This window comes from Malaclemys terrapin, chromosome 8 (genome assembly GCF_027887155.1).
Source record: "Malaclemys terrapin pileata isolate rMalTer1 chromosome 8, rMalTer1.hap1, whole genome shotgun sequence".
Taxonomy (NCBI): Eukaryota; Metazoa; Chordata; order Testudines; family Emydidae; genus Malaclemys; species Malaclemys terrapin.
This window is the reverse complement of record NC_071512.1, coordinates 108,341,771-108,365,754: the sequence shown is the minus strand read 5'-3', so window position 1 is coordinate 108,365,754 and position 23,984 is coordinate 108,341,771. Positions and strand designations below refer to the sequence as shown.

The window sequence follows — 23,984 nt, the reverse complement described above, 5'->3', positions numbered from 1 at the left end:
CCCCAGGGATGGTCCTCCGAAAGGTCATAGCATCTCACCTGGATCTGTGGATATAAATATGGATATAAAAATTCTCCAGCAAAGAAATGACTGCACATTATCCTAGGTTTTTCTATAGCGTCTGTCACCGAATTATCTCGGCACTGACATAATAATGGGCCATGGCACATGATACTTGGAAAATACTACATCACCACGTACCCTGCACCCTGTGCAAGAAGGAACCTATCTTGGGGGGCAGTGGGGCCAGGGGGCGTCCTGACGGAAGTTCAGATTGATGGAATCTGATAGGGGAATTTTCTGTTTCTACCGTGCTAGGCCTCAGACTGTTATCCCCGCCCAGCCACCGGCTCTTTGTTTCTTCCTCACAGGAGTGGGGCGAGGGGGTCCCAGAGAGGGAATCAGCTCCTCTTCACAAACATCTCCAGCAAAGCAGGAGGCTGCAGCTACTCAGATTGGCAGCTACTACAATGGAACACGTCACAACCCTTGTAGGAGATGATCATTAGAACAAGCCGAGACATCTCCAGAGGAAGGGGTTCAAAAGTCCTGCCCCCACCGAAGGCAAAGGTCAAACTCCCATTGGCTTCCATAAGGCCAGGATCTCACCCCAGGCATATTTCTAAAGCACCTGCTACCACAGTGCCGAGGGGCATCTCATCACCACCTGGGAATGTTCACATTTCTTCACAAAACAAGCTCAACACTTTGTCTGCAGGGAGGTTTAGCCCCATGACAAGGAAGATTTTTGGAAGAGAAAATAAAAACAGTCCAAAGAGAACTCACTAGCCACACAAGAGAAAACGCTTCCGACAGTCTTTGCGCTTTACAAGAGCGACGAGAAGACAGCATCTGTCAGTGTACACAGAGGAACAGCTTCTGCAACCTTAACTGTGGACTCTCAGACCCAGCAGGGCCAAGGACTGTCCTACCTGTTCTCAAACCACAGTTATGTTGCTATGGCCTTCATTACCTTCTGAATTGTCCACGCCTCTTTCTCTACTGTTCTTCTTGCTCAGTTTTTAAAGAGTACCTGAGTGATCACACATTTCAGACTCCTCATTAACGTCACGCCTCCCCATACATAGCTGGGTCTCCTTTCACTCTTGGCCTACACCCTCTGATGTATTTGTACAAGCTTTTACCCCTTCAGGCAGCATTAACTCACTGCAGTGTCGGGCTGTTAGCTGCCCTTTATTGATGCTGTCTTTCCATTTCCAGACAAGGTCCTTTGTTACCCTTACATCTCAAGAGACACTGAATTGCAGCCTAGCATGACCCTGGCTCTAAATCCTTAACATGGAAGTTTACCATGGACAGGACACCCGACCTGGCCTAGCAGATCACGAACCTAAACAGGAGTTGTCATGAGAAACCGCAAAGCCTGAGAAAGGAGCAGGGGACGAGCCTAAGCCAACGCCTCCCCTCGTGTTACAATAAATACTAGACACAGAATGATTTTTATTACAGTCTAAGCTAACTGATGATACTCTTGGAAATAATCTGATTCTAGCTTGCTGGGTGGGGCGGCTGTGGTCTAGTGCAGAGGTTCTCAAACTGGGGGGCGCGGAACGTATTGGGGGGCGCATAAGACGCCTTAGGGGAAATAACTTACTGCACACATTTTACCCACAGCAATGAATAACTAGCAAAGCTGATTCCTCCAGACCAGTGGTTCTCAACCGGGGCACACCAAGGGCTTCCAGGGGGTACATCATCCAGAGATTTGCCTAGTTTTACAACAGGCTACGTGAGAAGCACTATCAACGTCAATACAAACTAAAATTGCAAACAGACAATGACCAAGGGTATGTCTTCACTACCCACCGGATCGGCGGGCAGCGGTCAATCCAGCGGAGATCGATTTATCGCGTCTAGTCTAGATGTGATAAATCGACCCCCGAGCGCTCTCCCATCGACTCCTGCACTCCGCCGCCACGAGGGGCGCAGGCGGAGTCGACGGGGGAGCGGCAGCAGTCGACTCCCCGTGGTGAAGACACCACGGTAAGTCGATCTAAGTACGTCGGACTTCAGCTACATTATTCACGTAGCTGAAGTTGCGTAACTTAGATCAATCCCCGCCCAGTATAGACCAGGGCTAAGGCTCAGATTAGAAGGTCAGCAATTTGTCAGTAATAGTGTGCTGTGACACGTTTGTATTTTTATGTCTGATTTTGTAGGCAAGTGGTTTTTAAGTGAGCTGAAACTTGGAGGTACACAAGACAAATCAGCCTCCTAAAAGGGATGCAGTAGTCTGGAAAGTTTGAGAACCACTGCTCCAGACACCTCAAGTCGTCAGATAGCACTGTGAGTTTGACTCTAGATGGCGCCGGGCGTTTTGGCGGATTTTTGGTATGCCAGCAGAGCATTATACAAAGTCGTTGCCAGCTGTACGTTTGCCACAACGCGGTGTGTTAGCATGCCACAATCGCAGTTTTGCTTTTGTTCTTATGCCAATGGGCCATTGGGTCATTTGTGCAACCAAAAAAACCCAACTCAAGAGAAAAACAAAGAAGTGAAAACGGATTCAAGTGAAGCACCCCACCGCGTATATTGATGTATGTACTAGTGTGGGGGGGGTGCGTGTGTGTGAACTATTACAGACACAAAGAAGGGGGTGCCATCAAATAATCTTGAGCACCACTGGTCTAGTGGAGCGAACAGAGAGCTGGGAGCCAGCTGGCCTGGGTTCCATCTCTGCCTCACTATTGACTCACTGTGTGACCCTGGGCAAGTCACATCACCTCCCAGCCTCAGTTTCCCCCAGCTGTAACATGATACATCCACAGCCTTCGCAAAGGGATTGGAGATCGGAGGATGGAAAGCACTATGTAAGCACAAAAGACACACTGCAGACCCTGGTCAATACACTTTGTTGTATTTATTCTGAGGTGAAAGAGGCTTGGCAAAGCTTTGCTACACCCAGCTCTGCCAGTGTACTTCAGCCCTGACCCGCAGCCCCTCTTCCTATTCCAGTCCCGGGCCCCAGCCACCCACAGCTACCCCAATACCCCTCAACCCTGATCTGCAAGCCCCCTCCGCTATTGCAGTCCGGAGCTCCCGCCTGGGAGTACACAGCTCCATTACTGCAGCTTAACCCTGACCCACAGAACCTCTGCTGATGAAGGAAAGCTTCAGACAGAAGCATAATGGAAGCGGGTAGACGGTACAGCGATGCTCAGTGGCTCTCTCTGGCGAGGGGGCTTAGGGGCTATCTGATATACAGACGCATTCTAATAAAACCCTCTCCTCGGCAGCCCTCCCTGAATACTTATCTAATCACAGCAAAGGGCGCGATAAACTCCCTGCCCCGAGTCCTCTCTGCATTGACAGTTCACTAAAGATACAAGATCGCTCAGTGACATTACAAATGTCAGCAAGCAGCGATTAGGCTTGGTGGAGGGGACACATTAGCAAGCAGGGGGGAAGGGGGAGTCAAACTTCTGTCAACGCGTTCAGCTGCATGGAGCAATTTTTCCTTTGGCTTTTGTCCTCAGCGAAAGACAGCTCTGCCCGTCCCAGGGCCCTGCGATCCAACAACCTTCCCTGGTGGAGGAGAGCCAAAGGAGACAGCTGTCCCCCAACGCGGCTGGTACCTCAAACACAAGGCTTTGCTACAGAGCAACAAACATGGGACCTCAGCGGCCCCAGGCCCCGGCCCACCCCTTCTGTTGACTTGAGGAGCGAGCCTCAGAACCAAACCTCAGCTCTTTCTTCCGACAGCACACGCTGCCAGGCTGGTCTGTAACGTACACGTCAAGTCTTGCATGGGTGCCAAAGCATTTCTTGCTACGTATAGTTAAACTAAAGCTCTCAATTCAAACTAGTCTCTCTGAGTCTCTTACCAGTGCAGAGAGAGAGCATCACAAATACGCTGGTGCAGAGGGATAAGAATGGGCAGGTGGACAACTCATCTTGCGACACGCGACCTCATTTGCGACACCATCAGTAGGGCACCCAAGGTCAGAGTGTGTGAACGAATTCCCAGACTGTTTTAGAGTCAGCAGCGGGACTTTAATATCTAAGCAAAACGCTGGAGACCGAAGAACAGCCTCAGCGGCCCCGTTTCCATTAAAAAGGCAGTGTGCAAACATGGCGTGGGCTTTCCGCAGGGCAAGACGCACGGCTCACTGGGCGAAGCCAATAAAACAACAGTAACAGATTGTGTGTCAATTTGGGGTATTAGTGACGCAAAAGACAACGCTCCCCTCCTTTGCTACTGTGTTTTGCTCCACCCACAGCAGCTGAGTCCTTACTCAACTCATCCCAATACACAATGCAATTTAAGACCCTTTTCCAGAGACCACTAATAAACTATCCCAAAAACATACTTGGTGCTGGGGGAAATTGGTCCCAACACGCACGTTGGGGCTTCTGCAACAGGACTCGCGGTTACTTTGAAGCAGTATATAAGGGTACCTTTGGTAGAATTATGATGCTAGTATGGTACATGCATTTTCATCAACCAACTTCACTCCTTTCCAAGCCTAGATGGTAACCACAGGCTGGTGCCACTGTTAAGTGGGAGGTTTCGGGACTTGCATTACAGGGTTGCTGGACGGGGGAAGGTGATCAGCAGGTGCCAGTGGCTCATTTCAGCAAGGTACTAAGGCACATGCCCATGTTTAGGCACGTAAGTAGCTGCGCTGAAGTCCAGTGGAACTACTTGGGCTGGAAGCTGTATATCTATGCACATGCACACACAGAGACACTGAAACGTGCCTGTAATTTTTCAAGTCACGTGCTCCCATTCTTTGGGCTTACTTAAGTTTGTGGCAGTGATTCCTTTTAATTGGGTAGTGTTCTCCTATTACCAATGAACTCAAATGCAGGCCCATGCTAGAGGTGACAGAGCAGAGGTTTGCCTGTGCTGTGGAAAGACTGCTCTAGTTACATACTTCATATAAACTCAAATACATTGTTTTCTTAACATTTGAAACCAGAGTCTCTGCATGAGCCACGCCCTAGAAACTGGCCATTTCACATAAATCCCAGCAGCTTGATCAAGATTTTCCTCCAGGGGATCAGGTCATAGGCGCAGGCAGATGACTTGGGAATATGACAGGAGGGACAGGAGGAGGGGACGTCGGGCTGTTTGAGCCATTGGGAGGGGGTGGGTCCCCGTTAAGTTGCTCTCCTACCTGGCCATTATTATTTATCTCTACTACAGTAAGAACTGGAAGCCCCAAATGAGACCAGGGCCCCTGTGCTGGGCGCTGCTCGAACACAGATAGACCCTGCCCTGAAGAGCTTACACAGTAACCAGATAAGGTGAAACAGAGACCCCAGAGGGGAAGGGACTTCGCTGAAGTCACAGCCGGGTCTCCCTATGCCCAGGGTATTCCTCTACCCAACAGACGCACTGCCTTCCTGGGTGTGTTTGGGGCTAGGACCGTGGCAGGGACTGCAGGAAAATTGAGCAGCTGGAAGGAAATCCAGGTCCCTGGTTACCCCATACCTCCATGCAGTACTAGAGAAGGCCACAACTAGGCAAAATGTTTACCTAGGCCAGAGTTCCCCGCCCCCATGCTCCCCAGATGTGAACACCCTTCAAGGACAGGGAGCTGTGAGTGGTAGGAGAGGAGCTACCCCAAGAGGTGAAGCATCTCCTTTCCCTCTCAAGCTGGGCTCGCTCCCCGCTGGGCTGAGGACGAATGGGACCGGCTAGTGAGCACTCACGGTTAAACAGCCTCCCAGCCCCAGCCCACGACCCCTTGATGCCAAGTGCAGAGCTGGGAGAGAGCTACGTGAAGCGAGTCTTTCCCTCCCTCTCCCACTGTAGCCCTGTGCTTCGCTGAGAGCTCAGTGAGGGCTTAGAGTATCAGCTGAAACAAGATCCATGAAAACCCCTTGCCCGCATGTCTAACTGGAGTATGATGAACCCAGACTCCTAACTTGCTACACAAGGTAGCCGAGGGCTACTGCAAACCGCCATCATTTATTTGTTTTGGGGCCAAGAGGCAGAGCACAGCTTGGGGCTCAGCCGGTTAATATCAAACATCACAGTGCAGGGGGTTTGGTTTGGGCTTTTCTGTTTGTTTTGATCCCCCCCCCCCTTTCCCCCAATCAACCTGCTGGTTATATAGCTGCTATCCATTCACCAGAAGTTTAGTGAACTTCAAATGGCGATCGTGAACGGTCACTGAACTGCAGAATGCCCCAATGTGCTTTCAGATTTCATTTACAGAGGCCCAGCAATCAGCCAAAAGATTTGCTCTGACAGCAGGGAATGCAAGATCCCCTTGACAAGTTCAGCGGGGAACGTGCTGCCAGCATCCCTTGTTACGTTCATGTTCTACCCTGTTTGATGGAGTAGATCATGCAAATTGTCCTTGTGCTGCTGCTTGGCCTGTCACTCACATTGTCATTTAAAACAATAAAACAAACAAAAAGCCGAAGTTAAAACCCCAAATTCCGCAGAGCTGTTTTCATGCAAGTTCTGTTTACCGAGTCCCTAATTATCAGGACAGGGCTAGTCGCCAACACCGTTCGATTCAATGGCACAACAAGCCCCAGTGATGCAAAAGCCTTTAAAGGAATTATCACCACAGCTTTAATCTGCACAAGGCCCTCGTGCCCCTTTCACAGCCCCTGCAATCACCCGAGTTTTCTCTCCCCCTCCAATTCGCACCACTTGGCAACTCTGGCATCACACCACCTTTCCCTTGCAGCAAGGGAGGCCGGGACAGGACTTCCTTCAGACCCACCCAGGCCAGTCCTCCATCAGCCAGAAGGGACCACCTAGAGCAAGGCAAGACGCTCTGATGCTTTGAAAGGCCCACAACAGGGAATGAATCAAACCTGGGTCTCTTGTGTGGAAGTGCAGAGCATTAGCTGTGGAGCAGGCCCTTCATAGTTCCAGGGGGGTATTTTGGCAGGGGGAGGGGGAAGAAGGGTTGGGGGGTGGAGAGGGGGAATTGTTTTTTGAAAATGTGCATAAAGACGACATGTATAACTAGATGCTTCCCTATATGCACTTCAAGCCTCCCCGTGCTGAGGGAATGTGATCTTAGGAGCTCTAAACCCCTGGAAGAGAAAACACAGGGCGAGCACCGTACAAGCTGACACAACCTTCACTGGAGAGGTGCCTCCGAGTGCTGTGCTATTATGCATAGAGATAGACAGTGCTAGGCCAGCCACAATGGGATTCTCCACAGCTGCAGAACATATTCCATCAAGTACAGTAAGACTCTATTAGCGGAGATACAATACGGAGCTGGAGAAGGACTCGCTCAGCCCCAGCCTCTCTGAGAAAATAACTCCTTCATTTCAATGCAAAACAGCAGTAGTTATTAAACACCACCTTGAAGAGCAGAAGAGGAAGGGAGAGCGGGAGGGGATGGGGGGACCGTGGCGGTTTGCATAAAAGTACCTTTTTCAGATTAATCCACTGTTTGAAGTAATCAGCAACCGGCAGCCCTAAGTACTGGCATTGTCCTGGTAACCTGTAAGAGAGGAGAGAGAGCAGGTTCGATTCAATTACTGCATCCTGACAACACAAACTCCAAGTTTTATTATGCACTTTTGGTGGTGAGGAGGAGGAGGAGAAAGCGAGATCCTTGAGTCTACTTAAATGTGCTGCACTTCAGAAGGATCCCAGGCACTTGGCAAGCGCTTCCTGAGAGCTGGAACTCAGCTGAAATCGTAGGTCCTGGCTATGCGCCGGTTACGTGTGCACGCTGCCAAACTATCCTCACGTGGGCTGTTTGTAACAAGGAGGGTGGGCGTTTTACATGGGAGCGGTGTGTACCTTCAACACTACGCCCAGCCCTCCCCTGGGGAGAACATGGCTGGAGCATCTGGGCTGTCATGAATTGTACTCCCCAGTAACGGAGGAAAGGCAGCTCCCTGCCCCAGCGAGCTTACATACCAAAGAGACTTGACAGACAATGTGACTGCCAAGCCACAGGACACAGGTGACCCAGCTAAGCCTCAGGGGTGACAGTTTTCAGACACTTCCTACATGGCGTCCCCTGCCACACTGTTTGTTTTACGGGCTGCAGGGCCAGCGTACGCGTGTGTCAGCTGGACAATGCCAGCCCAGGGCTATGGATTTCCACACAGCAGGATTTTTAGGCCCAGACGTTTAAATACGTGCTCAGGTAATTGTATGGCTAGATCACAGGTACTCAACAGCTCAGCCCCTAAGAGACCACCTCTTCCCTGACACACCCGCAGCAGAGGCCCCGGAGCTGAAGCCCCACTGGTAAAAGAGAGAGGGAGCCATTGAAAGGGGTTGTTCGCCTTTGGGGCACCAGCAAGGCCTGCCCTCGCCTGTGAGAAGGCAGGCACTGGGTCTGGCTGGAGAGCAGTGCCGTGGGACTTCTGTGCGGATTACGAAGGCAAGTTAGTTATATTTATTTTCAATTTGATCTGATGAGAGGTAATCAGTGGGCCTGTTCGTTTGTTGTTGAAGTTGTCCACAGCGCTGGACAGAGGCTCTTTTATTGGAGAGCAGAAACATTCCAGATAAATAAATAAAGAGACTAATTAGATCCACGTGTGCATGTAATTACCACAATCCCCGTAACGGCCTGTGTAGCTAACAGGAGACTTGGCATGCCGCAGCCGCGTTACGGTTAGCCGAGGTCAGTGCCAGGAGGGCGGCACGCAGGCTGCAGGGAAAACCCTTGCTTGTGGGTGCTGCCAGCAAATCCATGGGAAGCTGAAGAAGGGAAGCTGGAAGACATCTGGGGAGGACACCAGCCAACAGGGCATTCTTTGCACCCATTCAAGGTCAGGCGGGCTCCTGCCCACCCCAGCACCAGCGATGGCCAAGAACAGAATACGCTCTTGCAGCCCCAACCCAGAGAAGTGCAGAGTGGGGGGCACACAGCATCTTTCTGGACCCAAAGTTACTCCAGACAGAGACCCAAATGAAACCCCATCCGCAGCACTGAGCTTGTCAATAGGAGAAGCTGCCGGAGCAGCACAAGGGCTATTCTAAAGGTGAGTTACTGATTAAGCAATAAGACATGCAGTCCCTTCCTCTCCGGGCATGGCTTGTATGATGCTAGAGCCAGCTGCCCTGAAATATACCCCCGGGGTCACTTACTGCTAGTAGGTAATGGAGTTCACACATTAAAAACAGCCTGAGGCATGCATTTTACTAGGCTTTGCAGACCTGGGCATGACATCATGGAGGGCCAATCAGACAGGGCCAGCGGCAGCCCAAGTTCCAGAGAAGCCGTTTCATGAAGGAAGCTGTTTTCCACTTGTTCCCAAACCAAAGGCAAGTTCAGAAAGAAACGGAGCCCTCTCAAACAAAGGACCCGTCTAGCGGCTACACCTGCCAATCTCTGACTGCTGCTACGTAGCCACACGGGAGCTTTACAGTAGTAAACAAGCAGGTTCCTTCTTCTAGCCCAAGTGGTATGAACTCAGAGGATCCAATCCATCCCCAGTTAAAGTACATGGAAAGACTTCACTGACTTTCCCAGGAGATCTGGCCCCTCCCGCCAACCTCCCACCGGGCCTGGGGACAGTCTCTTCTCCTCTCCGTGCTCCAGCTCGCCCAACCGTAAATCGGCTCCAGGGACACCGACTCATCTTTGTGAAGCACGGCGACACGTCGGCAGTGGGGTCGGGCCCAGGACCTCTGGATCCAAAAGCCTGAGCCTCGACTGCCCGAGCTAACAGGCCCGGCCTGCTGGCTCACAAGCAGCAGTGGTCCAGCCACGAGAGGGAGGCAGAGAGCCCAGTTGTGTGAGCACTAGGGACTGTAATTGTTACACCGCGGGTCTGCGCTCTACCCGCTGGGCAGAGCCCGCACTCTACTGTTACAGCAGCGAAGGATGGGTCAGGGCCTCATTCCGCTCTCGGAAGAGCAGAGCAGGTTCTCTCCCAGCGAGCTCCGTGCCCTCCACTGGCACATGGACCCAGGTTCGCTGAACAGGGCAGACTGTGCAGCTCACCTTCCCCGCTTGAACTGAGCAAGCGGGACGCAGCCTCCCTCTCCCACCCCACCCTGCGAACCAGGGAGTTTGCAGACATGCATCCGCGTGCACTGCTCCGGATCCTTCTGGTTTGTCAACTGGCCCCCCAGTTACTGCCCCACTTCACACACATACACAGACGGATACAGTGAAGCCACTGAACACTTTAGGTTTCAGAGTAGCAGCCGTGTTAGTCTGTATCCGCAAAAAGAACAGGAGTACTTGTGGCACCTTAGAGACTAACACATTTATTAGAGCAGAAGCTTTCGTGGGCTACAGCATATGCATCCAAAGAAGTGGGCTGTAGCCCACAAAAGCTTATGCTCTATTAAATGTGTTAGTCTCTAAGGTGCCACAAGTACTCCTGTTCTTTTTGAACACTTTAGCTGTATGCTGGCTGCCTGAAGCGCCCACCCCAGCCTTCAGCTTTCCCTTCCCAACCTATACGCAGGGCAGAGCGCAAACCCACTGCAGGATCTTCCAGCCCGATGCTAGCGCAGACACGTGTGTACGCAGAAACTGTCCTTTCAGCAGCAAAGGTGCCTGCAGTTAAAGCACAACGGCTCTGAAAACGCGGGTCTGGCTGGGTTGTGAGGGTTACAGGACAGAGCTATTTCAAATGCACGGGAAGGACATGCGGAGCACACTGCCCTCAGTCAGCCAAGCTCGCAGATTTGCTTTGGCCAGTGGGAGCAGCTCTGTATCGTTTTAAGGCAGCCTGGACACACAAGAAGAGCTCCATTTTCCACCACATCTCGTACACTGCCAAGTAAATGGGGCTGAGAGAGGAGCCGTATGCAAATGGGAGGCGAGGTCACATGGCTTTATTTCTCCCTCTGAAGCCAGCTCTCCAAGCCGGTAAGAAGAGCACAGCTCGGCCGTGATAAACGGCCATGCTTTAGTTATCACTTCCCTTAAGTTAAGGAGGGCAGGCGAGTGATGGATGGGCAGGAATTTGGTTATCTGGGAGGGCTGTCAGCCGGAGTCGCCTATCTCCGCACACATTTAGCAGGGCATCATTATGCGATGGCATGGAGTTAAAATATGACCAAGGGTATTGAAAGAAAGAAAGATGGGATTAAAAAATAGCAAATTGAGCAACAATAAAGGAGCGTGAGGCGAGGACGTTATCGTACGAGTGACACCTTTTATCTCGGTCTGGGGAGCTAGAGCAGGGCACAGATTGGTCCTTCCTCCACTATTGTATCCTCTTGTACAAACAGAGGCAGATAAAATGTGTCACCGGTGCGATAGCATATCAATTTAACCCTAATTATCCAGGGGGTCAAGCCAAGAAATAGGGGTTTCTCATTTCAACAGGTTCCTTAGTCTCTGCTATGAGCCACCACATTAATACAGGGGGGAGCCATAATTGAATTCAGTCACTCAGGTGGTCCTAGTGTATAAAAAATTAATGCTCCAGTCTCCTGACTAATCGGGCTTGGTTCATGTCCATCTGCTTCTGGGTTCAGGATGTCAGAAGACAAAGAAATTGGGCCAGTTTCCTCACAGAGGGTGGTGTATTGATATTGAGCCAGTTAGAACAAGTCCCTCTTCAGGAAAGATAAAGGGACATTAAATCTTGCTATTTATGGACCTGGTCTCAGCCTTTAAAAAAACAACCCATGCACTGTAGGCCTCGTTGTGTAACACATGCGGAATACTTTAATTACAGTCTTGCCAAGCCCCTGCACGCTGGGGACAGGAGGGGATGGCAGCAGCCATCAGTATCTTCTCACCAACCTTCTCCACCCTTGCAATCCACTCTCCATTTGACCGCTTCCCCTCCCAAACGTTCTCAGCTCAGAGGGAAATTGGCAACGCTGATCTAAGCGACATGGGCGCAGCAGCAGGAGACAGGGGGTGCCCAGAGTGAGGTGACAGTGTGAGAAGCGGGGGCTAGAAATGCCTCCCAATAATGCCCCACGGTTTAAAGCAGGGTAGACCAAAACATGGTCCCAAGGCTCCTTGCAGAACATGGGGCTCTGAGTTTTAGCTGAGGGGCAGCCTAAGCCTACAGCTCCCAGGATGCATTGCTCCATCTGGATCAGAAGGTGGTTACTCAGGTGAAGATCAAGAACTGAATGCTGAGACATCAAATCTCCGGTGGACATTCTTCAGTATAAAAGGTGAAGGGGCAGCAGTATGGTCCCGTGCAAGACCCGCCCCTTCAGAAACCTGGCAAAGGGCGGAGGTTTGGGTGCCCCCTCCCCGCCTAACACAGACTGTGCAGCGGGGGTGGAATAGCCACATCCTGGGACAGGTAAGGTGCTATGTCTGACTGAGAAATGGGGGCCGAAGGCTGTGATTATAAAAATACAGCCAAAGCCTTGCCCACACTAGAAAGCTGCACCAGTCTAACTAAAGGAGTGAATTTAAACCAATGTCATTAAGCCAGAACAAACCCCCTGGAGAGAAGCACCACCACATTTCATAGTGGTTTCATTTTGGTTCAGGGGGGGTTGATTTAAATCAAAGCCATTTAAATCATCGATTTTTTTCAACTTTTCCATCTGTACTACAGTTATTGTCTAAAGCAAGGGAACGCTCATTGGTCGATACAGCCACTGAGAGCATGCTGATTTACAACGAAACAGAGCCTGTGTACTAGATTTGGTACACCTTTTTGCTACTTAGGAGGGTACACTACAACTACACACATTAAACTAAGCAATGAGATAGCTTAATATTTTCAGATTCTTATTAATTTACATTTTAGTATGTTAGAAAATAGTGAATGATCTATTGCTTATTTACTACTACTGTGCCATATTTATAAAGCTTGACCTCCTGTGTTAGATGTTTTCCCGATTCTTTCTTTATACGGCAAAGCAGCCTTTAACAATGTTTTTGATGGAAGCTCATGAACTCAACATATTTTTTTTTTTATTTCAAATGTTTTAAGAGATAAGTTTAGGCCTTAACATATTTTGCATTACATTCAGATTTCATTTTAAACGGGTATATTTTTAAAAAGAAAAGCTTATTATAACTTACACAAAATGAGAAAAACCCTATTTTTCCCCAGAAGTTCATCCATTTTTATCCACCCTGTTCTGGTTTACCTTAAGTTGACAGGAAACAGGTTTAAACTAAATCAAAATAACCCTCTCTTAGAAGGGTAACCACACAAGGGGCTTTGCACTGATTTTAATTAAACCAGGTTAAAAAACAACAACTTTCCTTTGTAGACGAGCGTTAGTGAATATGGGCACACTGACTTGGAAAGTTCCCCCTCGTGCCCGAGTTCTGAGGACAGTCTTGGTGACTTCACGCTCAGCTGTCCAGGAATAACACACACGGCTGCTTTTCAGCACAGACAGGGTATCCCAGGCCTTTGGTACAACATACCACAAAGAAGCCAGGAAACAACACTTTCCTATGTGACAACAGGTGCTGTGAAAGTCAATTCCAGGTGTAGAGGAAGAAGTCATGACCTCACAGGGCAGTCATCTGTGACATCATAATTCCATAAAAGGGAGATGGCTTGTGACACTTGGATAACTGTATCCTGAACTAAATTCCCTCTGCTGATTCAACGGATACAATACTCTTCTCCATTTTTTGTACAAAACACTCACCCTTCACTGAAAAGCACCCTCCTCTCAAGAGGGACACTGCCGTGGTTGATAACCATGCACACAGCAGGTCAGGAAGTGGAGAAAAGCGTTGTATGCAACAGAAACTACAGAGAGAATTTAGTTCAGACAGCGTCTAAAGCTCAATGCATCAAATTCATCCAAACATTTATTATTTTAATCCAGGGTAAGGGGCTCCTGATTCACCCAACCTTGAAGCCCTTGCATTGTTCAAGCGACACTCTTCCCTGCCAATGGGGGATGATCTACCTTTAGGCCCACACCAATCCAAGTAGCAAGTATTTCTACCGGTAGCGGTGCAGGGCACTTCACCTCCGCCAGGCTCTATTCGGAGGGGGATTTTGCTAACAGTTGTAGAGCAGAGGTGTCTAGAGGCTGGTTTATTTCCAGCTAGCTACGACTCGCCAGGCATGCAGAGCCCTCCTTTGCTATTTGCACACTCGCTGGGCTGCGACTAAAGCACACAGTCTAAATTCCCTTAGGACGCCACTGCTTCCTTCAGTCTTCTACCCCACCTGCAGACGGGTAAAGCACACAGGGCCAGCAAGGGCCTAGCAAAGCCCAGGTACAAACCTGTGGTCAAATTAACCACACGCAAACTCACGACCAAGGGCAGAGCTGGAGCTCCCCCCACACACACACCACTTGGGAACAGAACAGAGGCAGAGGGAGAACAGGGCAATTTGCCCATTTGTGCTCCTTTCCGGAGGGGCTCTCATGAGTAATGACAGAAGCAGTTACCCACGTCTGAGACTTGTTTTAAGAGTGGGGCAAGGCCTGACAATCACAATTACAATCAGTTCAAAACAAAGCCAGAGCTAAGAGACTTGTAGCTTGGTTAAATTCACAGAAGCTGGACATCCCGCTCCCAAGCCCTCTCAGAGCAGGACAGTGATCACAAAGATCGCCATGCTGGGGTGGAAGCTCCCTTGCTTTACTGGTCCCGGCCGGAGAGCCGTGCTCCGAGCGACACTAGCGCCAAGTTCCCATCCTCCCGCCCTGATGCCAAGCACGCGGGAGACCCTTTCCCATCTGCACTCCTAACAGTCCAAGAGGCAGCGGCAGTTAAAATTCACAAGCAGCAGCTGGAGAAGGACAATACACTTGTGAGGGTCAAAATCGCACTCTGTTTTCATACCAACCCAGAGACAGTGCCTTCCCCTCCCCTTGCCTTCCTCCCACCACCTCACTTCTCTCCACCGCCCCCAAACTTGTCAGTGCAACACGCCTATAAGCTGCACATCAGCTTTAAGTATCAGTGTGCATGAAGCAGGGACAGGAGAGCAAGGAAGTGGGAACCGGCAGCGTGAGCCTCCATCGGCTGTCAGGGAGCACTAATGAATTTCAGCCCCAGCAGCCCTGCCTCGGATGGGCTGAGGCGAGGAGGAACGTTACATGCTGCCGCTGCCACGGCTCCTCGCTGTCTTTTTCAAAGCCCCACACCAGTGCAGAACGTAGAGAGGTGCAGGCAGCCCAACTACCAACCAATCTGGAGTACTCTAGGCCAGACAGAGCATCATGTCAGATTGCACAGAGGGGTTATCCAGGCAGCGTCCATCGCCATGGTACCTAGACAGGGTGTGCATGATCGGGGCCACAGGCAGAAGATACGGTTCTCTCTGACATACCAGGCTTAATATTCTAACAGCATCACAGCAGCTTCTTAGTTTCTAAAGAATTTCCTTTAGATCCTCCCATCCACAGTAGGTGCTTCACCGATCATTGTCCCTGCTATCAGCCCCAGCACCAAGCTTCACTCAATTCTGCTTCCAGCATCTTCGGAGCAAGCACTAGATCAGAACACTGCCGTACCGGGGTACCAGTAACATCCTCAACCAGACAGACGCCTGCGTGCCAGGACAGACAGACACGCCGTTCACTTGACTGGACATTGTGTAGGGAACAGCTAGGGAGACAGACAGACGCGGATGTTCCTGGCAGCCGTGAAGGGGTTAAAGAGCGATTTGCCCCTTGGAAAAGGGATGGGACGCATTCCTGAGGCACCAGCAGGATAAGGGAGTCAGAACCCGGTATTACACGCACAACACGAAGGTCACTGAAACTCTTCCTTACAAATGTCAACCTGTCACTTCCAGATATTAATGAGGGCTGACCAGCAGCTAAAAGGCATCCATGCTCCATTAGTAATAAGAGACAAGAGGCAACATGCAAGGAAGAGCACACAACAAGGCGTGCGGAGACACCAGTGGAACTGCACGGCCCTGGGAGGTGTGATGATGCACAAGATGATAAACCTTGTGCCTGAGAAGGGAAGCTATTCCCACACAACCATTTTTCTACATATGCAAAGTACATTTCTGCCAGAACGGCCTGAGGGATGGGCTGCAATTCCCATTGCTTGGGACTCTCTCTTAAAGACTGCACTGGACAAGACACCTTTTAGGGAGCCATCCTGCATGGATCTAACCGTTTCACAGATATTTGCCATCTCTCACCTTTATGGCAATACCCCTATTTTCTCCATGCCCCCTCAAGCTTTGCTAGGGACAAAGGAGTTTGGGAGGCACCTGCCAGCCAAACACTCCGAGCAGCCAGGCAAACGAACACGGCAGTTAGCTCCAGGAGATAACGAATGCGATTCATGCACAAGAAACACAATTCAGCGACAGCACCAAGGCAGCAGGCTCTAGAAGTCACCATTACACTCATTAGCTTTCGGCCTAGTCCTGAAAAGCTCTGAGTCAATCTAATGAGAGCGGAAGGCACTCAGCAGGACCCGGCCCTTTGTTGGTATTCGCCCTGTCTAGAGTCGAGCTGAGAAGCTATCTCAAAATTAAACGCAGGGCTGCAACACAGCAGGTATTCAGACTCCGAGAGGAGAATGTTCATCAACAATTGCGTTCACGCGATGCTACAATAAATCTATGTGCGAACGCTCAGCGGCTCCTCTTAAGGAGATTCATAGCTCTCTTTGCTGGGCCTCATTCTGCTTTCCCGTACACTGCAATGGAGCAGGAGTAACTCCACTTGGAGTCAATGAGGGAACGGTGGAGGCAAGAGCAGAATGAGGTTTTTTGTTGTCATTTACCAGTCGAGGTTCCCGCTCCATTGACAGCAGAGGCTTTGCACCCTTCCAAATCAATGAAGGAATGTCCAGGGGTTTCAAAGGAGAAGGAACTGGAGCTCTTCTAGATGTGTGTCCCCATGGGTGCTCCACTTCCGGCGCCCGGGGATTTTTGGTAGCAGTGCCCGTTCAGCCCACGCACACGTTCCAGGAATCCTCGTGCCCCATGGCAAGGATACATAGAGCTGCATGGGTGAACCACCCTCAGTTCCTTCTCTACCACTAAGTCTCACGAGAGAAAACTCCGAAGCAGAGGGGAAGGAAGGCGGGAAGTGAAGCGCCCACAGGGACATACATCTCAAAGAACTCCAGTTACTGCACAAGGTGAGTAACTGCTCCTTCTTCAAGTCGTGTCCCTATGGGTGCTCCACTTCAGGTGACTCCCAAGCAGCATCCCCACAGGGAGAGCCATGCGAATCCTGAAGACAGAACTGCGTCGCCAATGGCAGCATCTGACCTAGAGGTATGAACCAAAGCAGGGTGTTTGGAAAATGAAGTCCAGCTCTGCAAATTTCAACACCTGGAACATCTTTGAGCAATGCCACGGAGGTAGACTGAGACATTGCAGAATGGGCTAGCAACTTAGGAGGAGGCTGGGTATTGACAGGCTCATAATAGGAGATAAAATACCCAATGATCCACCTTGAGAATCTTTGGAGGGATTCTGTCCACAATTCAAACGGTCTGGGAGACTTTCTAAATGGTTTGGTTCTGTCCAGGCAGGTATGCAAGGCAGCATTCTCTCTCCTCTGATGTGGCTTCAGGAAAAAACTGGGAACTGAGTGACTTAGTTAATCCGAAATTCCAAAGACACTTGAGGTAGAAACTTAGGATGTGATTGTAACAAAACATTTTCCTTGAAAAACACAGTAAATGGAGGACCTGCCATTAAAGCCCCCAGTTCTCCAACCCTCCGGGCAGAAGTGATAGCCACTAAGAAAGCCGTTCTCCTGGATAGGTGACATAAACAACATGTAGCCAGTGGCTCAAAGGGGTGAAGTGGGCACTCGACGCTCTGTCTCAGGTCGAAGGGCAGCTGAGGGCGGCTCGCCCACGCAGCTCTGTATTTCCTCATTGGGGGGCACACGGATGTCTGCACCACATACACAGGCCAAACGGGTACCGCTACTGGAAATCTCCAAGGAAAGGCGCATGGGGTGCATCTTCTGGGTGACTGTCAGCAAGTCATTTCCCTCCTTTCTCTGCCTCTCTTTTCCCTCCCGCCCTTTGCCGATCTTGTAGACGGTAATCTTTTTGGGGCAGGGACTCAGAGTGAGAGTTGGAGTGCTTGGCACAACCGGGCCCAATTTTGGTGGTGGCTTTAATAATATAATGTAAGTACCATTAGCCCCCCAACCTAAGAGCAGTCAGTTCTCTGCCACGAAGGGGGCCTCTGAACTCAACACGGCAGGTTAAGGAATGTGGACAGCCAGTCGGGTCACTGGACCAGCAGACTTTCCTGCAGTACTTTACGTGTCTGACAGTAGGGAAGGGAGCTTTGCAGCCCTGCTGCATGCGGGCCTGGGGCCGAATGGCTCATATTGAAATTTTACAGCTCTCCCTCGGCAGACACTTAACACCGAGTCCCCAAGGCGCACGAGGAGCCCCCCAGGAAAAGCGACATCAGAAAATCCATGACAGCTCTTCCAATTAAGGCAGGTGGACTGCACAGTCTCTTTGGGCTTTCTCACGCTGCTCAGCCGGTGGATCTCCATTTCAATTGGCAAGAATCTCCCCTCTAGGGAGAGCATCAGTGGGGACCCCACTCATCAGTGGGCTGCTCACTGAAGCGATGGGGAAATTTCTGCCCCTTTAACACAGGGTTGCCCTGCCTGGCACACGCACTTGCCCTCCTCTCCTCGCAGCAACATGTTATTTCTCTGCAACGGACGAGTTTCTTCTTTTCCATCCATTTGCAGTGCAGTCCCATGGTCTGAACCCAAGAGGCAAAGCCCCTCTTCCAGCACTGCCCTTGCCTCTCCAGCACCAGAATGCACAGCAAGCTCATCTCCGCTGCCAACCCAAGCCTTCCCCTCCTGACCACCGTCTGTGCCCCCTCCCTGACGTCAGCTGCAGCAACACGAGGGAAGGAAAGAAATCCAGCAGCAGGAGGAAACTCTCTCCCGTGTGAAGGCACCAAACCAGAGACACTCCCACATCCCGGAGGCAAAGCAGAACATGATACCTAAGCAAGCTCTCGGCATGGTTACCACCCCAGTATTCTCTCATGCCTGCCGTGTTCTGAGAAGCCCGCCCCCCCGGATAACAAGGGCTGAATCTGATTTTCCATGGAAGCGCTAAGCCCCAATTTAGATCTGCGTGAGCGTAAACAAGTTTGGCTTTCATTGCAGAGAGAGGATGCTCCTCCGCCTCGGGAACAGGCTGCCATTAGCATGTGCTTCCCCAGCCACAGAGCAGGCAAATTCTCCAGAGCAAAGCCCAAGTGCAGCAATTAGAATGCAAGGGGGTGCAGAAGCTGTTTAACTCGGCGACCTCAGAGGTCACCGCAGCTGACTCCCAGCCCCTGTATAAATATTGTATGAGTTGGTGAGCGAGGCCTTTCCAAGCGCGGTCCCTCCCCCTCCACCATCACATTCTGCATCTAGCTAGACACGCCAGCCACATTATTTACAGATTTGACAGTCAGAAAAATCACTCGGGTAAATGAGAGAGAATGGGGGTGAGGGCTGCTTGCTGGAGCCAGCTATTGCAGCCAGGGACGCAAAGCACTCCGTCACCATGCAGCCTTCTACTGCATTCATTATTAGCACTCAATCACCTGTTGGTGTAATCAGTTCTTTAACCAGCGCATAAGTGTCACTGAGGATAAGGGGAAGGAGGAGCCGTCGGGGCTGGAGGAGAAGAGCTCCCCATTTAGGCAACAGGAAGGCTTTTGTGGGACTTCCCTCGTCTTCAAAGACTGCCCAAGTGTGCATGCCACATGCTGCTGGATCTCCAGTGCTATGGGTGGGACAGAGAGAGATGCTGCATTCCCTCATCAGCAACTCTCCCGGCCCTTCCTGCGGCCAGGTCTACGCGCCAGTATGCTGTATCAGTAAAGCACATCCCGTGTGGACGCAGCTTTATACCAGCAAACTGCGCTTCTAGTGGGACAGCTTATTCCAGCTCCCCTCCACCCACGCAAATAAAGTTACATCGGCAAAAGCGCAGTTTTACAGGTGTAAGTGCATCTACACTAGGCACATTTCACAAACCACACCTCTGCACGCCCTGCACAGACATAGCTATGCCAGTGAAATCATGACCTTAGAAGTACCCAGGGGTGGCTAAACCTACAGGTCTCCACCCTGATCCCTCTCACCCACTCTGTGTGAGAGTCACCATCGCCTTAGTATCTGAGAGACTCTCCCCATCCTAAACTTCTGCCCTCTCCTGCTGACCACTTCGAAGAAGCCGCTTGCTCCCCTGCCCTGCTCCTGCAGGGGTCTGCCAGGGCCCTGCCTTTTCCTCCGTTGCCCACCTTTCGGATCACTGTGGAACAGTGCAAAGCCTCTGCAGCACTCCAAACCCCTGCTGGGCCACGAAGCCAGCCCCAAACCTGGGTCTCCTATACCTTCTCCCTCACTCCCTTATGCTCTTCCTCCCCCTCTGCCCTCAGCTCTCACCTTACACGCCTTGCGTCACCAGGGGATAGCAGAGCAGAATTCAAACACGCCCCTTGGAGAATCCACAGCACAGTGCCAAACACACCCAGTCAGTCACGCTCACTGACCAGAGCCGGCGGGTGTGCACACGCTCCCTCCTGTATGTTGTCTCGCCTAGACTGTAAGCTCAGCAGGGCAGGGACCTGGCCTGGTTCCAGGACCACCAAAGGGGCACACAAATTCATGGCATTAGGAATCCCTGCCCCGTGTTATTGGGAGCACCGGGGGGAGGGGACACAGGAAGGGACGCAGTCCTTGGAGCGTAGATTGACACTGCCCCAGCTGCACAGGGAGCTCTCGCACAGCCAGCCCAGCCGCTCCACACGTGATAACAGGGCGTTTGTATTCTGGGCACCAGACAGAGCCAGCACACCTCAGCCTGAGCTTCCCGCCAGCAGCCTCCCATTGCACCGTGCCGGGTCACTGAGCCCGCAAGCCTGCTTGTACCGCCCTGGCCTCTCCCAAGCGGGCTGCGCAGTTCGCAGGCTTACCCCTCTGCGGGCAAGGGAGACGAGGGGAGAAGAGATGGACGGGGAGAGCGAGAGAGGGAAGGGGCCGTGGGAGAAAGGTCTGAGAACTCTCTCCTGAGCCCCGCATTGAGCGCAAGCACCCGAGCCGCTGTGCAGCTCTTGCAGTCCTGCTCTAATGCTCCCTGACATGCCTCTGAAGACAGCGAGCTGTTTGCAGTCAGCACCGTGATTTGTTAGTAATTATTTTCACAGTGTCACACCGCTGTCACTCTCTTAACAAAGAGACAGGCAGCCCGAGGCTGCCTGCAAGAGAGAATCAGCAGCGAAAAGGGACTGTCAGGCACCCAGAGACTCTCTGCTCCTCTGGGTTCTACAACAGAGCCCTTACCAGGTTCTAAGGGAACATCTCAGAAGTGGCAAGTCAGAGTCTTCTGACACCCTGGCCACAGAGATGGGACTTTCCCCCTTACCCAAACCCACCGTAAGCCTGACAGGGTTAGATCTCCTTAAACCCATCATGCGCTTCCGACCTGCAGCCACCCTGGGGAACTTTCGCTATTGATGACGTCACGCTCTCCTTATAAGCTCTAATTTCTTTTAATGTGGCCAGGCCATGAGACTGTTCTCTGTAAGCACAATAACCCTGCGACAAAATCCCACACCACCTCCGTGCGTGTGCACGCACCGATCCATTCACCCCAGCCAAGTGCTGTGCATTTCTTCAGACGGGCCTCACCCGCTAGGTCACACCGCTGCATTCCGCATGATGGAAACATTTCACTTGGCATTTCACAATGCCAGGGGACCTTGGCAGCTTCCCCACACCTGAAATATACAGCCTAATGATTTGTTTCCCCTGCTACCATGCACACATCACACTGACATGCTGAGAACCTCCCTTAACCGCCTCCATCCATCTCGTACCTGCTATGTAACAGTTGTGATCCTTCCTTCGGCTAACTTGTCAGTCAAAGGTAATCACCCTTTCCCAGTAAATGTGGAGCCTGCTCATGCCCCTAAGGAACAGAAGCTATTTTGGCACCTGATGTGTCACACAACAGAAGCATAGCCAGATGAAAGAGAGACACCTGGCCAGCTAGCCTTTACAGCTCCCTTGATCTCCACACAGAGAGCTCATGGATTTGCTTTTGAGCAATTCAAGGTTTGTATTACACCGGATAGGAACAGTCTTCCTCCCGCTCTGCTCAGAGACAAAGCACAAGGGTCATTCTCTGTAGCAGCAAGGAGAGATGGGTATTAATTCATCCTCCTAGCACAGAGAGAGTTTGGAGATATTAAACCTCATGATATAAGCAAAACCCTCCCATAATTAACTGCATGGAAGAGCACTAGCTCAGAGGGCAGCTCCCTTTCAGGGGTCTTTTTAATAACCAAGAAATGGCACATATATGCTGTGAAGAATTAGGATCACCACTGGGAAGCTAAATGGTCCATAAAATGTAACAGCTCTCTTCAGAGCTGGGAGCGCAGCACGCTACCGCAGAGGAGAGACTGTGGCAGCCTCACCCCAACCCCCCAGCGTGGAAACTGAAGAGGACATACATGAGAATGGGAAGTCATCTTCACCCTGTGCCTAAGGACCTCCTATTGGCCGATTTACAGACCAACCCCAATACTGCCTCAGCGGACTCTATGGTCCAACGTGCAGACAGCGGAGTCAATGCAGCAAAGGTGGAGGTTACCTGGAGGAAGCTGGAGAAGGGAAGGAAATGAGCACCTAAGAACGAGGGAGCTGTGAAGAGAAGGGAGGAGAAAGCCAAAGGCCAGAGGAATTTTAAGCGTCCAAAGAGAGGCCGATAATGCTAACTAGACCTAGGTGAGCTTTCCCCACTCACCCCGTTGCTGTTCCGTATCTCTCTTCCTTCCTTCCTCCATTCTCTCCCATCTCACATTCTCTCCTCCGTTTGCTCTAGGTGTCTGAATCTGTCTTTTCAAGTCTAACCTGGATGATCCCAGAATGTCAGGTTCTGGCTTTGGAGAGCTCGGCTCAGCATTGCAAGAGGCCGGTGGAATAGTGACTACCAGTCGGAATGGATTATGCTAGTTACGCTGAAGGCTAGCACGGAGGTCCAGTTCCCTTCAGGGCTGGGACCCCGGAGCCCATGCCCCCACTCTTCAGGAAATGGTGGAAGGCTGCGGGACAAGGCACTAGAGAATGCCCTGTAAGGGAAACATTGAGATGGACTCAAGGTGACTCAATTGGTCTTTGCCATCAAGGAGCCTAGAGAGGAAAAAGACTTGAGAGCGCTGAACCCGCCTGGAGAAATGGCCCCCAACAGCAGCGACAAGAAGGAGAAAATACTGCCAAGCTAGCGTACGAGTTGCGAGTTATATTAGACCGCAACCACCTCATGGTGAGAGTGGAGTCGCTGAAATGGGAGCGCAGAGCTGCCAGGTTAGACGCATTTTACATTCTGGAGGCTCCCAACCCAGAGAAGCGATTTCCAGTCAAGCCATTGGGAAGGCAGTGCCGACACACAACTGCTTTGCTCAGGCTTGGAAAGAGAGAGAGCTGGGGCTCCCAGAGTACAAAGCTGACGCATTCAAGCGGTCTAAGATGATGTGGCTGTCCGAAGCCAGACAATCGGGTTCCTCACCGTAGCATGCTCCTCACAATCATGCATCTACTGTAGCTTTCACACACACACTCCAATGGACAAAATGGCCCAAGGGCCTACAGGCATTCAGTGCCTGTGGTGTTCATGATACCAGAATTTCAGATGGCCTGGGAGGGGGAAAGAAGGGGGCACTGTGCAAACGAAATGCAGATGGAAGAGGTGCCCCTCTAGGAACAGGAATCCAGTGGCATAGGAGCATGCCAGTCCTCCTCCCCCTCGCACATTAATCGGCTTTTTACCGTTCCTCCGTATCTCAGATTCATAGATTTTAAAACCAGACGTCACCACTGAGTGAGTCTTTCTGCATGGCAAGGGCCACAGAATTTCACCCAGGGATTCCCCGCAGTGGAGGGAATGGTTCTTCCTTATTACACAAGGGAATGCTTCCAGCCCAAAAACTAGTGGTTGAACTAGAGCATCTCTTTCAGCAAGGCCTCCAGTCTCCATGTAAAGACACCTAGTGATGCAGAACCCGCCACACCCCTTGGTGAGCCATTCCAGTGGTGGTTCTCCGCTTCACTCCCAGATATTCTTTCTCTCACTCCTCCCCCCTTTACACCATTTCTCCAGCTTTCAGAGTAGCAGCCATTT

The 23,984-nt window shown here is 51.2% G+C and overlaps 1 protein-coding gene across 3 annotated transcripts in view; it reads right to left on the bottom strand.

The window, feature by feature from the left end:
- The window catches only part of ERI3 (ERI1 exoribonuclease family member 3), a 225,557-nt gene that overhangs the window by 139,530 nt on the left and 62,043 nt on the right, over positions 1-23,984 (bottom strand). For all 3 annotated transcript variants that reach the window (XM_054037792.1, XM_054037791.1, XM_054037793.1), the window contains exon 6: positions 7,373-7,445. In XM_054037792.1, the coding sequence (XP_053893767.1) occupies positions 7,373-7,445 (73 nt within the window). The remainder of the gene's footprint in view (positions 1-7,372; positions 7,446-23,984) is intronic.